We start from the raw sequence: 15,425 nt of genomic DNA on the forward strand, positions 1-15,425 counted from the left end.
TTTATAATGAAATATGCATTGAGAAAGTAAACATGAAACTGAACCATTCAACCGTACACGTGAAGAAAACCTTTCACTTTTCTTTGAATGCCCGTTTTGTCACGTGACACAGACTTCATTTCCATGTTTACATCTCATAACTTTCTAAAATCAAAAAGCAAATTTTAAATCATAACCAGAATATGATGCTTCTTATTGAAGTCTCACATTTTATTAATAGAAGTACGTTTTGATCTTATATTTTCAATATAAAGATAAGAAGATGTGGTATAATTGCCAATAAGACAACTCTCCACTAGAAACCAAATGAGGTGAAAGTAAACAACTATAGGTCACCGTAGGACCTTCAGCAATGAACAAATCACATACCGCATAGTAAAACTTATGAAATATTACAGTGTAAAAATATGTATTGCAGTAGATTGCTTTAGAGCATCTTTTTTGTATTCTTACGGCTACATACATTATCAATTGTTTCATATTCTTCCTGCTGCATTCCTTTATGCAAATACATGTAACATATTTATGATGATGCATTGTATAACTTTTGTCTGATTGTAGATCAAATTTGATATTATTTAATGAAAATAAAATGTGTTTAAAAATGCAACGGGTTATTAGTTACAAATTTATACATTTTTATTAAAATTTCGTTGTTTTGCGTATGAAATTTTGATGTTTAACACATATTTTATTAGGAAACTCAGTAAAACGAGTGTAAACATGCCTTTAAAAAATACCTATCCTTTCTCGGCTTATATATTTCAACTGTATGAATACGTGATGGTCTATTGTGCGTTACTGGTTATTACTTGTTCTGTCGATTCTACATGAAGCAATAGAACACCAAAGAATTACGTAAAACTGAAACTTGTTCAGCGAGACGATATCGTGAGAAGGGATTCTAAAACACAATAAAGCAATTTCTAGACACTTATAGATCATGAAAGTATTGAGTAGACGCATAACTGTAAAAACGAACATAGCAAACGTATCTGTATATGACTTGAAAATAGATACTAGTAGCTGCTGATTCTCTGCCAAGCACGTAGCATTTAGAAAAAGAGGCAAAGACTGGTCGACTCGAAGTCAGAGTAGGTGTCTTGTCTTACTAGGGACTGTTACCTTGTGATTTAGCTCGTTAAAACTCCGGTTAAGCGTGTTGGTACAAAGCAGGGTCCATACCAAATTAACGAGTTCTTGTTATAATATCCTACTTGCCACTGGGAATCAAGCACCAATGTATCCATCCACCCAATCATTCCACAAGAATAGTTAAAATGATGCAAATGAAACATTTTGTGAACGAATAAGCGTTGGACTGTTTCGTTAGTTTATTATTTGTGGTACTGATGCAAATTAAGATAGTCATTTCTCCGTTTTAATTGTTTCCATGGTGTAGTGTTCACCAAATCGATGTTTAATAAAAGGGCATGTGAGGTACTATAGTTAACGCAAATGAGACAATATCTTACCAAACAACCAATAAAAATAGACTGATAACTACATGGCATTCGATTATGAACATGACACAAATGCAATACGAATAGCTCTATTTCATAACATTCATAAGGATGCTATTAGCCTCGTGCAATCGTGATGGTTTCGATCCCCGCTTGTGTCAAACCAAAGACCATTAAACAGGTGTTTGTTCCTTCTGTGCAAATCTTGCGGTATTTAGAAATGAATATATGGTAGAAATATAAAATAAAGGAGATGTGGAATGATTGCCAATAAATGAGACAACTATCCACCAAAGACAAAACGGGGCAGATTTTAGCAACTATATAGGTCAACGTACGGCATTCAACGATAGCAAAACTAATACCGCATTGTAAGCTATACAAGGGACCAGAAATTTTAACAAAATTTAAAACAATATTCAAATGAGAAAACCAACGGCCTGATTTATGTACAAAACAACATACGAAAAACAAATATGATATACAGCAACAAACGAAAACCACTCAATCACAGGCTCCTTACTTGAGACAGGCAAATACAGAATGTGGCGAGGTTAAATAATACACGAAAAACAAATATGATTAACAGCCAAAAATCATTTCCACGCAATAGATTTAGCTGAGACATCAAATCCGTATTCTGAAACGAGAATCTTGAACAGTTTGAATGTTTGGTCTCGAGCGTACCTGGTGACGGTCATGATAGAAACAAGTGTCGTGGGCCTTGAAATCTATAACATAGTTACGTTTATATTAAATTGCAAAACACAAGTAGTCAGCTACCAACCAGAGCTTATCACAAAATTCCTGATCTTTCGGTTAGACATATGAGCATGTTCAATTTGATAGCATTTACTTTTATCGGTATTTACTATTTAATGTATATATCAAAAATACTTTGAATATATAAATATATAAGAAACAATACATTTAAAGGGTGACGTGTGTTTAATGAAAAGCTAAACCGTCTAATTTGTGGAACCTTATTATTGTGTGTGTATTTCTGTGTCTGCACCCGCAGGTCCAAGGTTACCTGTATGCAAAAAGAAACATTCGGGTTTGATTTATTGATTGATTGTTGTCAAGTTGTTTTGCGTCAAGTGGTTGTCTAGTATTTCACGCATATGCAGGACAATAACAGGTCCATGGTCATTCAATGATCAGGAAGGTTCTGTCAAATGGGTCGTTTTGTAATGAACTAATGTGAATGTCTACTTGAAAACAGCAGGTGTGTATGGAAGCGGCAGTTAAATGTGCAACAGTTCAAATAATATTATGCAGTGAGAGTTCTTTATTAGTCCAAATAATTATGGTCTAAACTTGAAAGGCTATTTTCTTCTTTTTTTCTTTTCTTTTTTTTTTTTGCTGCGACGTCACAGCAAAAAAAAAATGAAAATAGCCTATCGACTTCTCTTGAACTGAATTTTAATGTGCGTATTGTTATGCGTTTACTTTTCTACATTGGCTAGAGGTATAGGGGAGGGTTGAGATCTCATAAACATGTTTAACCCCGCCGCATTTTTGCGCCTGTCCCAAGTCAGGAGCCTCTAGCCTTTGTTAGTCTTGTATTATTTTTAATTTTAGTTTCTTGTGTACAATTTGGAGTTTAGTATGGCGTTCATTATCACTGAACTAGTATATATATTTGTTTAGGGGCCAGCTGAAGGACGCCTCCGGGTGCGGGAATTTCTCGCTGCATTGAAGACCTGTTCTTCTGCTTCTACTTCTACCTGATAATGGCCACAATCAACGAGCTGATTATTATGCCATGACTTAGGTGCGCATACAGACCCCCTCCCCCCACCCCCCAATTTGATAATTTAGTTCAGCTTTGTCAGAGAGGCTTTAAAGGCCTCGACTGACGATGCTGATGCTACCCCAGGAGGGAGAGCATTCCAATCCCTGATCGTTCTCGGGAAAAATGAGTATTTCCTGTAATCACTTCTGGATGCTGGAATTTGGAAACTTTTGTCGTGCATGTTCCTCGACAGTCGTGTTGGTTGCATAAGACGACCTTCCTTAGTTACAGCCACTTTGTTGTTTACTATTTTATAGAGCATAGTTAGTCTAGCGTCTTTTCGCCTTTTTTCCAGAGATGGCCATTCCAGGTGCTCAATCATTTTGCTGACACTTGAGTGGTTATGGTGTTTGTTGGAAACATATCTTGCTGCTCGTCTCTGGACCATTTCTAGACGATCTATTTCGGTTTTAAAGTATGGGTCCCATACTGGACTTGCATACTCTATTATAGGTCTTGCCAGGCTTTTGTATGCATTTTCTTTGACTGAAGTTGCTCCTATGTTTAGATTTCTCTTAAGGAAGCCTATTGTCCTATTGGATTTGTTACATATGTTATTGATATGATCATTCCACTTCAGTTCAGATGTGAAGGTGCAACCAAGGTATTTAGCACTTTTGACAGGTTCAAGTTTGTGGCCATGCAATGTGTACGATGTTGGAATGGTGTTGTTTTTGCGGCTGATGGTAAGAACGTTACATTTGTCCGGATGGAAGGACGTTTTCCATTTGACTTCCCATGTTCCCAGTTTGTCCAGGTCGTTTTGGAGGTCGTTTGAGTCTTTGTTGGTGACCTTCTGCTGTTGTCTGTTCTATGGTCGGGTTGTTGTCTCTTTGACACATTCCCCATTTCCATTCTCAATTTTATCAATACGTCATAATTATTTGGACTAGATCTATATATATGATGTATGCAGCGTCAAAAACTTTGTCCGATGTGGAGTTTTCCGCAGATGCAGAAGTAGGGAGCAGGGGCCCCGTGCATCTCTTATGCGGCTACATATCAGTATGTTAATGCATAGCCGGACTTTTTACATGTCCGACTCCAAACGTAATCCATTTTGGTTTTCTGTTGCACTTTCCGAGGGCGATTTTAACTAATTACATAGATTTGAAATGATTTACCACCTTTTCAGAAGCTTTTCCCTTCTTCGGCATTGTCTGTTTACATCGGCATGCACAATGTGATACAGTTTTAACTCGAAAGATCGCTTTGTGTAAGGATTGCATTTAGGATATACATTTGTACTTTCACTTTCTCTTTTAATCAATATAGGTCACGTAATCTGGTTCTATCTTTAACGTTATGTAAAATTTGAACCAGTAGAATGAGGTAAAACGAATGACCGAAAAGCAAAATTATGAAAAGTATAAAGAACTACTTGCAATTTAAAGAATAATTGTGTTAAATGGATGTCTACGAGAAAACCATGCAAAATGCAAAAAAAATATTTGTAATTGAGTCAAATATCATTGCATTTAATAACCCTACTTCTATATTTTAGTATGAGAGTATTCCGCGATTAACAAATTTTGATGCAGAAAGTGTAAGTTAAAATCAAGAAATTTTATCTGAAAATGTTGTCTATGTGGTAAAAACTTTATTTTCACACATACAAAAAAGATTTTGGTTGATTGAAAAATCAACTTTGAAAGATGAAATCATATCTTTTGTCGAACAGTTTTGGTCTCAACCGATCTGCATTGATCTTCATTGTCAATTTCTAGATTTAATTCAACTTAAGATGTGGGGCCGCAAACTTTTATAAAACTAATCAAATATAAAAAAAAGACTACTATTATAACTCATATTTGTTTTACGGTAGTCTCAGATTTTAAAACAATTATGCCGATTAGCATGCTGAATGTTCATTTATATGACAACTTCTAAATTAGTTTATCTTATGGTCATAATTACATTTAACTAAAATGCAAATCTGTTATCTAAAATTGAGGCTGATGTCAGTGAGACCTCGTATTTATGTTTATTTAATAAAAGAATTAAATGATAGCCGTTCCCTATTATTATATTCAATATTCCTTCGACAAGATTTCTTTCTTTTCATTTTTCATAAAAACTGTGTGCCCCTTTATCTGCCCTTTATGCAATCATTCAGGCGCATAGCTACGTTTACGTCAAAACGCCCGGGCGTGCACATGAATTTTGGAGAAATTTTTTTTTTTAATCCAAATAAATTAAAAGAACTGGTTAAAAGCACATGAGCCTTATAATGCTTTCTTAATTAAATGACATGTAATTGAAGACAAAAGTGACGAAATTTACTGTTTAATCAAATGGTATCATATTATATATATGTTTATTTTCTGCCAAAGTCTGAATCTACTGTGAATTCTACTCAGTTTACAATTATTTAAAGAAACTCATTATCTGCTGAAATACGATAAGTGGCTTCCATTTTTATGTTACACCAGGCCATCAACGAAAATTATTTGTTTCACGAGTCAATTAACAAAAAATGAGCGTAAAATTGTGAGAAAATTAGATGAAATCAATATAATTAATAGAACGACAGCATTGAAATGGAGACTTGCTTTTTTACTATCTCTATAAAGGTTTGAATATTTTGTCGATTGATTGTTTTACCCCACATCTCCTTTTAAACACATTTTAAAGTATCTGGTTTGGAATTTCTTTTCTCGAAAACAAATGACCATTAAATTCTAAATCCACACAATGAATAAATTTACTAAAAAAAGCTAGACTCTAAAAGTGAGGCGAAAGAATATCAAAGGGATATTTAAACTCATCAGTCGAAAGACAATGCCATGACAAAAATGAAAAACGACGAAAAGACAAACAACAGTACAAAAACACAACATAGAAAACTAAAGATTGAGTAACCGGAGGTGATCTCAGGTGCCCCGGAATGGTAAGCAGATCCTGCTGCACATGTGTCACCCGTCGTGTTGCTCATGTAAGTACAAACCCAGTAATAATTCTAATTCGGTAGGTCACATTTGAAGAAAAGAGGACAGGGTTGTGGTTACAGCAATTGGAACATATCCGTCGTCATCTGTGAAACAGATACTCCATAACAGTCAACCAACTCGTGATGACGTCCATAAATTTTTGGAAGGAAAAATTTCAACTTCATCATTAGGAGCTCTTGGTTCGAAAGTTTCCTTTTAAGCAGCAACCCTATATCAAGAAAATCACGATTGGAAATGCAAGCTCTGGAATATCGTATCAGCTGGGAGATATAAACTCCCGTGATATGCAGTTGCTGCTGGTATGTTGCTACACAGAAATGGAAAGCTCACAATTGGGAACCTGAAATCATCTCTTTTGTCGTAAAGTTTTGTTTTCAACTGACCAAAAATGTTGCTATTGATGAGTTTTTAATGACAGAAATAGTATCTCTTTCTCGATAACGCGTGAGATTCAGGGGGAGGGGGTCACCTCCTTCTAGGATGTCCTCTGCCATGGACTCGTATGAGCCCCTCAGACCCCTCGCCGAGGTTCGGGCGTACACGTAAAAATGGCATAGCTACGCCACTGATCATTATAGTAAAAAAATGTAATGTTGAACAAGCCTTAACTTAAAAATTATTTTTTTTTAATTACATTTCAAGTTAACTATCCGTGACGGATATAAAATACGTTCTGACAAAAAAATATATATTGCCTTCAATTTTGCAACAAACATGACAAAGGTACGTTAAACTCACAGTGGTCACAAGTTAAACTCTACAATCTCTATCATACATTTTTCACATGGTCAGTTTAGTGTGCATGTAAATAACATAAAATCGTATAGGAATATTTCACCATTGCTTATATTGCAAATAATTTCAGACTATCATCTTTACCATGCCAGTCTACTGCAAAAATGGAAATTTCATTTAACTTGACGACAAAATTTATAAGAAGTGTTCTTAATTTTTTCTGAGACTATGTTATAGTAGTCTCAGCCGTTTGTATTACAGATATAACGTATCATCAATTCAAATTTAAAACCAACAAAGTTTGTTTTCAAGTCGAAGAAACTTAGATAATTTGGTTTAATGAATAATTCTTATGAACCGTTAATCTGTCTACCGTCCGATTTAGATTAAGAAAGAAAACATGTTTGGTCAATCAAGTCAATATATATCATGAAACATCATTTCAAAAAAGAAAAAAAAAGTTGTTTTTTATATTTTTACTCCTTCATACTTATTAAAATCTATGTAGTTTTCAAATCACGACCAAAAAGTTGGTTAACGATGCATGTGTGTCCTGGAGAGAAAAACGGATAATGTAGGTTACTATCTAGCACGTAAATTTTATGGTATTAGGTAAGATCTTGCATCTGTATTTTCTAAACGTTTTGAAATAACTTGTTTTAGGCTGATAATACAAAATGTAAATTTACTTTGAAGAAAATAAAATGAGAAAAATAACAAACAAAAACTCGAAAATTCGGTAATACCTTTTGACAATGCCACTTGAGTTCACTCTTGGTCATCACCTGGTTTATGTTGTCTGGTTTTTTTTGCAAAACGGGAAAAATTCTTTAAATGAGTAAACACCCTCAGGCGTTCAAATGAGATATTTAACCGGTGTAAATTCTAGAATAGATACCTACTACTTGAAAAAAGCACATTCTCAGCAAAATGCAGCAATTTCAGGGGCGGATCCAGCCATTTTTAAAAGGGGGGTTCCATCCCAGGATGAAGGGGGGCGGGTTTCCAACCATATGTCCACAATCAAAAGCATTGATCCCAAAAAAAGGGGTGGTTCCAACCCCCGGACCACCCCCCCCCCCCCCTGGATCTGCCACTGAATTTTTGAAAAAAATGGATCAAGCACTGACTTAATCATGTTAATTAAAAGTTGCAAGCCTATTTGGCTTTTTGTTTAAAAAATATACAAATTAAGATTTGGGATTCAGGTTCATCAGAAGGAATACACCTTATCGCTATTCCCGCTTGACCCCAGAATCTGTCCCGCTTGAACTTTTGACGTCATACAACAATCACTTTTCCATTGTGGCGTCAGATATTTTCTATTATGACGTCAAAATTTTATGGGAACTTTTGTGATGTCCAGTTATGGCGGACAAATAACGATAAGGTGTATTGAAAAAATATGGCTGTGATTACACCACAATATTTACTCTTGAGTACAGACAAACCTGTGCACCTAGAAAAGTTTTAAGGCATGGCAGGAAGTAGGTAAATAAAATTCGAATGCATTTAATGTTTCAGAACATTAAACACTTACCTTGAATTTTGAGATTCTTTTTTTTTTTATAAAGCCTGCAGACGGTAATGAAATTAACAAACACCCGAGTTTCATTTGATATGGTCCACTCATTTACACAGTCCAGATCACCTATTGTTGTGCAGATATCTATTGTCCAGTTAATCAATACAACTACATGTAACTACAATTATTTCCATAGTGGAACATCTCAATTTACGCAAACATTTTTCTAAACTTAGTTTATTTTGGCACCTTCTGTGGAAACAAAAAAAAGGGACCACAAAATCCAGAGAAGTTTATAATTTTCTGAAACATTAAATGCATTTAAAATTTTCTAGTTCCTGCCATGCCTTAAAACCTTTCTAGGTGCACAGGTTAGTCTGTACTCATAGTAAAATGTGTGGTGTAAATTTGACCATATAATTAGCCAAAAGGTTATGATGAACCTTAAATGGCACAATGTACATGTACATGTAATATGATTTATATGTTGATTTTTTTTTTTGATTTTCTTATGGTACATGTATACAGGACTTCGTCCTAATATTACCCATTTGGTATAAGAACCTACAAACGTAAAGCTTTTATACTGGGGGCTAGAGATGTGTTACTCTGCATCATGTGTTGTATATACTCTCATTATGGTTACTATTATATTCAATTACTCTCAATAAATGGATACACTAATGATGGAACAATTCAAATAATTTGAAATTCATTATTTCAAAACAATAATTCTGTTTCATATTATATAATTAATCAAGTGACATTACATGTGTATTGTCAGTCACAGCTCAGACATAAGTCTTTTTTTGGTGTCTGACTTACGGAAGTCAATTTTGGACTTGTCTAAGTCACAAAATGACAGACTTGTTTAGGTCAATTTATGTATCATAAAACAGGATGAAAACTTTTAATTTGACTCTGTGGCTAAAGTATATCACTTATAATGACCATAAAAAATTCTCTGTGAATTAACAAGGACCTGAGCTATGTATAAGTTATGATCTGACTGAACATTTTTTCCTCACATGTAGGTTTTTTTTCATTTTATAATGGTTATAAAGGGTTGCATTACAAAGTGAATAAACATTGTCTCATTTTTTTTAGACTCTCGCTTCACTCATATTTTTCTTCAGAAGGCAAAGCTTTGCCTAACAATGTTAAAAAATAATTTCATGTAGATGTATGACCTTTACATGGTTGTGCTTAGGTTCTCGAAGTTGGTCAATTTTGGTAAGTTATCAACTTGAAGAAATCAATATTCACAACATTTTGATTTTGGTATTTATTTTTTGCTTTTAAAACAATAATTTACTTGTTTAAGTCATATTTTGTTTTAAAATAAAGGGAGACAACTCATGAAATATACCAATTTAGACCTCAACAAGTCAAAAACAAAAATAGACTCCTTCATGTCTTATCTCTGAATTACTGTGTAAAAAATATAGAAAAAGGACCTTAAAAGACTTCTCTGTTAAAATATCCATTTTGAATTACTTTGCAATCTAATTAAAATTAGTTCTCCACACTTGCTCCTCATTGCTCCCACACGCGACATATTAACAACGAGGAGCAAGTGTGGAGAACTAATTTTAATTAGATTGATTACTTTGTATCCAAATTGCAACCCAATGGTTGACTTGGGTATATAAATATGTTCATCCCTATCCCTGTTTTTTTTTATCTGACTGTAAAACCTATGCTGAAAGAAGAGTGTTCATTTGACGTGCAGGATGTAAAAATATCATGCAGATTGTTTTGATAGTGACTATTTTCAAGTGGCAGTCAAAATTCTTGCCCTTCATTGATTCCAGTAGGTCCTATTTGCAGAACCTACATGTACTTATTTGATTTATTTATTAATTTTATCTCATCCTGAATAATATGCATGAGATATCTGCCACTGTATGTTAAGCAAACAGCAATTAAACAAGCTTTACAAAGTTAATTTATGCTGAATATTGCAATTTTCATTTATTAAAAATACTCATTCAAATAGATAAATGTATTAAACTGTCATGACTGAAATTAAAACTACTGAACATTTATGCAGATAATAGTTGCAGGAGTGAATCATTCCTGAGCTGCTCATTTGTCAGTAATGGAGAGTTGTCTATTCAGGGGTTCATATTTATTTAAGAAAAGTTGAGGACCTTTGAAAAAACTACTTAAAGGTTCATCTGCATTGTAGGACGATCATACTTTATTTATGTATTTACAACTTTAAGTTATATATTAAATTACATATTTATTGATTGTCTCCCCTATTAACTTTTCTCTCTCATGTGAATGTGCTGACTATTCATTGTTCTATTATCTTGTATTTTATTATATAGACAAAAAAAAAATCATTGTAATCATTGTATGAAATTTAAAACCCACAAGGGTCCATAATTGGTCAAATAACGAATTTCTATTTCTATTTCTATTTCTATATACAGGTATAGAAAATGCTTTAGATTGATAATATGGATAAAAAGAGATGTGGATACAATGGACAACAACCCAAACAAAAACAATGATAATAAACCATTTTCTTTAATTCAAACTAAAAACTAAAATTTAAAGCATTATTGGGATCTGATCCAAGTTCTACAACTGTTTCTGACAAGATAAATAATGTAGACATGATAGTCAGATTGCTTACAGTCTCAATAATTATATCTGTTTATGCCTGTTTATGTCTGTTTATGTCAAATTTGAACAGCTGATCTTTTGATGATTAAGTTGTTAAATGCTTTAATCATACAAATTTATTTTCTATCCTCTGGAATATATGAATACATAATTTTATGCTTTATTTTTTATGGAATCTTAAACATTTACAATTTCATAACTTCTGCATTAAAAAGCATGAATTATAAATTTCCTGAACTATTTACATTACAACATCAGACCACATTGAGTGGTTGAATCGAGACTACCATTAATTTATATTCCAACAGTCCAAGAAACATTTTCCTCAGATTTTATTAGGATTGGTCAATGAGAAATTAATTTACATGTAGTATGAAAAAGTTGTGTTTGCAGGCAAACATTCATGACATTATTGATAATGCTGTCTACGATGACAATACCCCAATATCATATGTATACATCAATGGCATAATTACCTGTTCTATAAAATTAAAGAAGAAAAAAAATATGCTTTTGTAAAATAAATCCATGTTGCATTTTTGAAATTACACAAAATATAAAAGAAGTCTTATTTGTGTTGTTGGGTTGTTTACCTGTTGACACATGACCCTAATTTCCATTTATTCATATAAACTCAAATGCGTTAATGCTACTTGTTCCTGATACATTTGTATATATATAAGTAGAACAATGTGTTTTTTTGTTTGTTTATTTTTTTTACAATCTGATACTTACCCAGTGATATTTAATTAAAATTGTTAAAGATAAAAAAGGTGGTAATTACAATTGTTTATTTATTATACAATAGCATTTTTGATAGCAGGGAAATTTGTGTTTTTTTTATAGCAGGGAAATTTGTGTTTTACAGAGTGAGTTCAGTTCTAAATAGAGATACTAAACAATTTGGAAAAAAGTATTTGGTAGACGAAGAGGATGATACATGTTGGAATTCAGATCAGGTACATTTTAATACATTTTTTCCTGATATACTATCTGAGTAACACTAAATGATAAGTTTCTACATATCATTCCTCTTAAGTTCAGGTTTGATTTGACAGTTTCGTTAAGAGAAGAAATTAAAAAAATGAACAATGGTCTGTGAAAGCTACAACAAATGTATGTTTTTGTTACATCATAAAAAATGGATATTATTTTTATATTTCAAAACGTTCCTGATGTTTCAGGGAAAGATAAAAAATATGATTTACAATTGGGTTTCATAGGAACTTCTATAACATTACTGTAACAATTTATGCCCCCAATATTAATGACCACATAATGAGGACTCTTGTAAAGGTTCCTTGAATGATCTTTTTTATTGAGTTTGACAAGAATTTGGCATAGTTGGTTTATAGGAGAATACATTTGAAAATGTACCAATCAGGGTCGATCAGAATAAATTAGGAATTTTTATAAACAACATTCTATAGAGAAGATAATGAAACAAAATAATTAACAAACAACTGCAGTCAAGTGATTGAAACCATTCAGGCTAGTCCTTTTAGCTAGATTAGTCGGTAATCAGACGAAAAAGTGGTTGTTGGGGTGCCGTTTTTCTTTTCTTTAAATATATAAGTTTACAATTGTATGACATTATTTTTATACTTTTTTCATTTAAGAATTTTTTTAATGATCATTGATTTTTATTACTGAATCTGTTTATACATTTATGTAATTGAACTTGTATATTCAGGGATCACCACAGTGGATAGCAGTTGAGTTTGATCAAGAAGAGCATATTGCAGAAATCAGAATTAAATTTCAGGGAGGCTTTGCTGGAAGAGAATGTTGGGCAGAATCATTGGACACATCAGAAAAAATAATAGAATTCTATCCAGATGATATAAACTCATTACAAATATCCTTTTGCTATATTATGTTGTTCCACCTTAAAGATGTAACCTATAGCATTAATTGTTATTACATTTTGTACGTTTCTTGTTCTGAATAGGCATGGAATAACTGCCCCTGGATGTTAAGCAAACAACAATCAATTTATTAATTTATATTATAAAAGTTTTTAGATTTATTTACCAGTGTCTACAAAAATGATAAGACAAAATTATGATTGTTTATTACTTTGCAGAGAGATTATAGCTAGCCAAATATAAAGGTTTAGATGAGGACACCGATATGATTATGTCATTACAAATATCAAGATGCATAATAGCATCCTCTGATGTTCTACTACTATGGGGGTGTTTAACAACCTTGACTACCCATGAGGGTCTCGCATGGTCATCTGATGTTCTACTATTAGGAGGTGTTTAACAACCTTGACTACCCATGAGGGTGTCGCACAGTCGTCTAATGTTCTCATTCGTATATGCTTATTTATATTGAAATGGTGTACTGATTTAAGAAAAGGTTTATTATATTAACAAATGACTAATGTACAAACTCCCAATATTTTAAAATAACAAGCTAAAAAGTTTTAATGTCTTGTAAGGTGTACATGTTTATCCGACAAAGGTAAGCTGTCCAATAATCAACTTTTAAGTTGAATCTTTGGTTAATTGCTTAGTTTCCCTGAGTTATAGGATGACTCTTGATTTACATCATTTTCATGTTTCAAAAAAAATGATACATTGTAAGTTTTCTTGATTAAGGTTTAATCTATAATTTAGTATTATCATTAGGTCACTAGCATCAATGTAAGATGTACAGATAAGTGTGACTGGTGGAACCCTAATCTTCACCTCATTTTCCTGGTTCATTTGATTATTTCATGATACATGTGTAAATTCCTTATCTCAAATTCTGTTAATATCTTGATATTAATTTTATTCATTTATTAATTTATTTATGCTTATTTCAAATCCCAAGAACCCAATTGATTTGAGTTTCAGTAGGCCAAAGGTAAAGGTCACAGTATCTTTAATATGACTGAAAACTATGAAAAAAAATAATTTCCAGACAGTTAATCTTGGAGAGAGATTCAAATATTTACAAATCTTTGGTGTTTAATGGGACTTTGGAAGAAAAAGGACCCTATCTTCGATTTAATATCACATTTTTAAAGGGTTTGACAGCAGCAATAATTATAGACTGAAGCTTCGACAAATTTTATGTTTTAGATTATTTGACATATATTGTCAGCAGACTGTACAATTATCACATTCAACCAAATTCCTCCCTCCTTTTATTTGCTGCAAAGAAGATAAGACATGTCTTTGTTAAGCTGATTGATTTATACGCAAACAAATAAATGCATATGGTTTTTCTATGTATTAAAAATGTTTTTCTAATTGATGTGGGTATTTTATTAATTGTCTATGTAGATTTCCATATATTGGTAATTTAATATATATTATTTGACTATGATTACAACTGTACCTTAACTACTAGCACAGCTTTAAACTGGACAAACCGCAGCCTGTTAAGAAAATTAAAGTGATCTTCAACAATAGCACAGATTTCTTTGGTAGAATAACTATATACCAGTTTGATATTTTAGGGGAAGGATAATAAAATTGTTGAATTATTTTCTGATTTGAGCTTAATACATTCTTAAGCAGACGGTGAAACCTGCCAACTATCCCGATTTATGGGGGATATCCCCCATGAGAGGTGTTGACCTGAATTTTGAAATTCTTTATTATACAAACTGAACACCTCAAAACAGGCATTCAAATGAGTTAAAAGGGTATTTAAGCACGTACATACTCATCCAAACAATATAGAAGTGGATTAAAAACACTTATGACCATATAAGAGGAGCATTATTTAGGTCCTCTTGCACTTAAAATCCCCCATGGAGATTTTGAAAAGTTGGCAGGTATGCTTATGACATTTGAGCTTTAGGGAAAAGATTACTGTCAAGCAACCCTAAGACCTATACTACTATGTCAAGCATCTTTGTTCCAAGGCTCTTGGCATAACATTTTGTGTTTTATTAAAAAAAAACCCAATGAATATACATTAGATTAATGTGGTTTGAAGAAGGCAATCAAATGTACGTATGATCTTGAAACGACTATAAAATGTGTAACTTTTCATAATTTTCATGTTTTAATGTCTCCTTTCAATTTGTCTTGGCGACAACAAAGTCATAAAAGGAAAACTTTGACAAGCTGTTTTCGCTAACTGTGGCATCAACAGTTGTTTAAGTTTGTGATTAGGTCAGTTTCATGAGAACCATTTATGGTAGGTCACTAATAAGTTTGTGATTATGTCATTTTGAGGGGAACTACACAGGGTACCGGTAAGTCATTGATACAGTTTTTGATTAGGTCGGTTTAATGGAAACGCAAATGAAAAGTCAATATTTGGTTGTATTAGCATTGGCACATCTCATTGCCATAGCCATTATTTTT

General features: G+C 32.8%; 2 protein-coding genes across 3 annotated transcripts in view; one reads left to right on the top strand and one right to left on the bottom strand.

The window, feature by feature from the left end:
- Positions 1-4,528, bottom strand: part of LOC127734551 (UPF0235 protein C15orf40 homolog) — a 53,587-nt gene extending 49,059 nt beyond the window's left edge. For both annotated transcript variants that reach the window (XR_007997653.1, XM_052244485.1), the window contains exon 1: positions 4,389-4,528. Coding sequence is in view for 1 of the 2 variants with exons in the window: in XM_052244485.1 (XP_052100445.1) it covers positions 4,389-4,490 (102 nt within the window). In the remaining variant the exon portion in view is untranslated. The remainder of the gene's footprint in view (positions 1-4,388) is intronic.
- Positions 4,529-7,605: 3,077 nt separating this feature from the next.
- LOC127734552 (nuclear receptor 2C2-associated protein-like) lies at positions 7,606-14,595 on the top strand. Its single transcript, XM_052244486.1, has 4 exons — positions 7,606-7,686; positions 11,978-12,068; positions 12,803-12,967; positions 14,461-14,595. The coding sequence occupies exons 1-4, from the start codon at positions 7,652-7,654 to the stop codon at positions 14,575-14,577; spliced, it is 408 nt and encodes a 135-aa protein (XP_052100446.1). The 5' UTR covers positions 7,606-7,651; the 3' UTR covers positions 14,578-14,595.
- Positions 14,596-15,425: the final 830 nt, after the last annotated feature.

This window comes from Mytilus californianus, unplaced genomic scaffold (genome assembly GCF_021869535.1).
Source record: "Mytilus californianus isolate M0D057914Y unplaced genomic scaffold, xbMytCali1.0.p SCAF_3, whole genome shotgun sequence".
Taxonomy (NCBI): Eukaryota; Metazoa; Mollusca; class Bivalvia; order Mytilida; family Mytilidae; genus Mytilus; species Mytilus californianus.

Bases quoted from the DNA above. Each gene is read 5' to 3' on its own strand.
- LOC127734552 (XM_052244486.1), top strand. From the start codon at position 7,652: ATGAGAAAAATAACAAACAAAAACTCGAAAATTCG. The intron at 7,687-11,977 runs GTAATACCTTTT...TGTGTTTTACAG, and splicing joins AACAAAAACTCGAAAATTCG to AGTGAGTTCAGTTCTAAATA. The intron at 12,968-14,460 runs ATATCCTTTTGC...AACTACTAGCAC, and splicing joins ATGATATAAACTCATTACAA to AGCTTTAAACTGGACAAACC.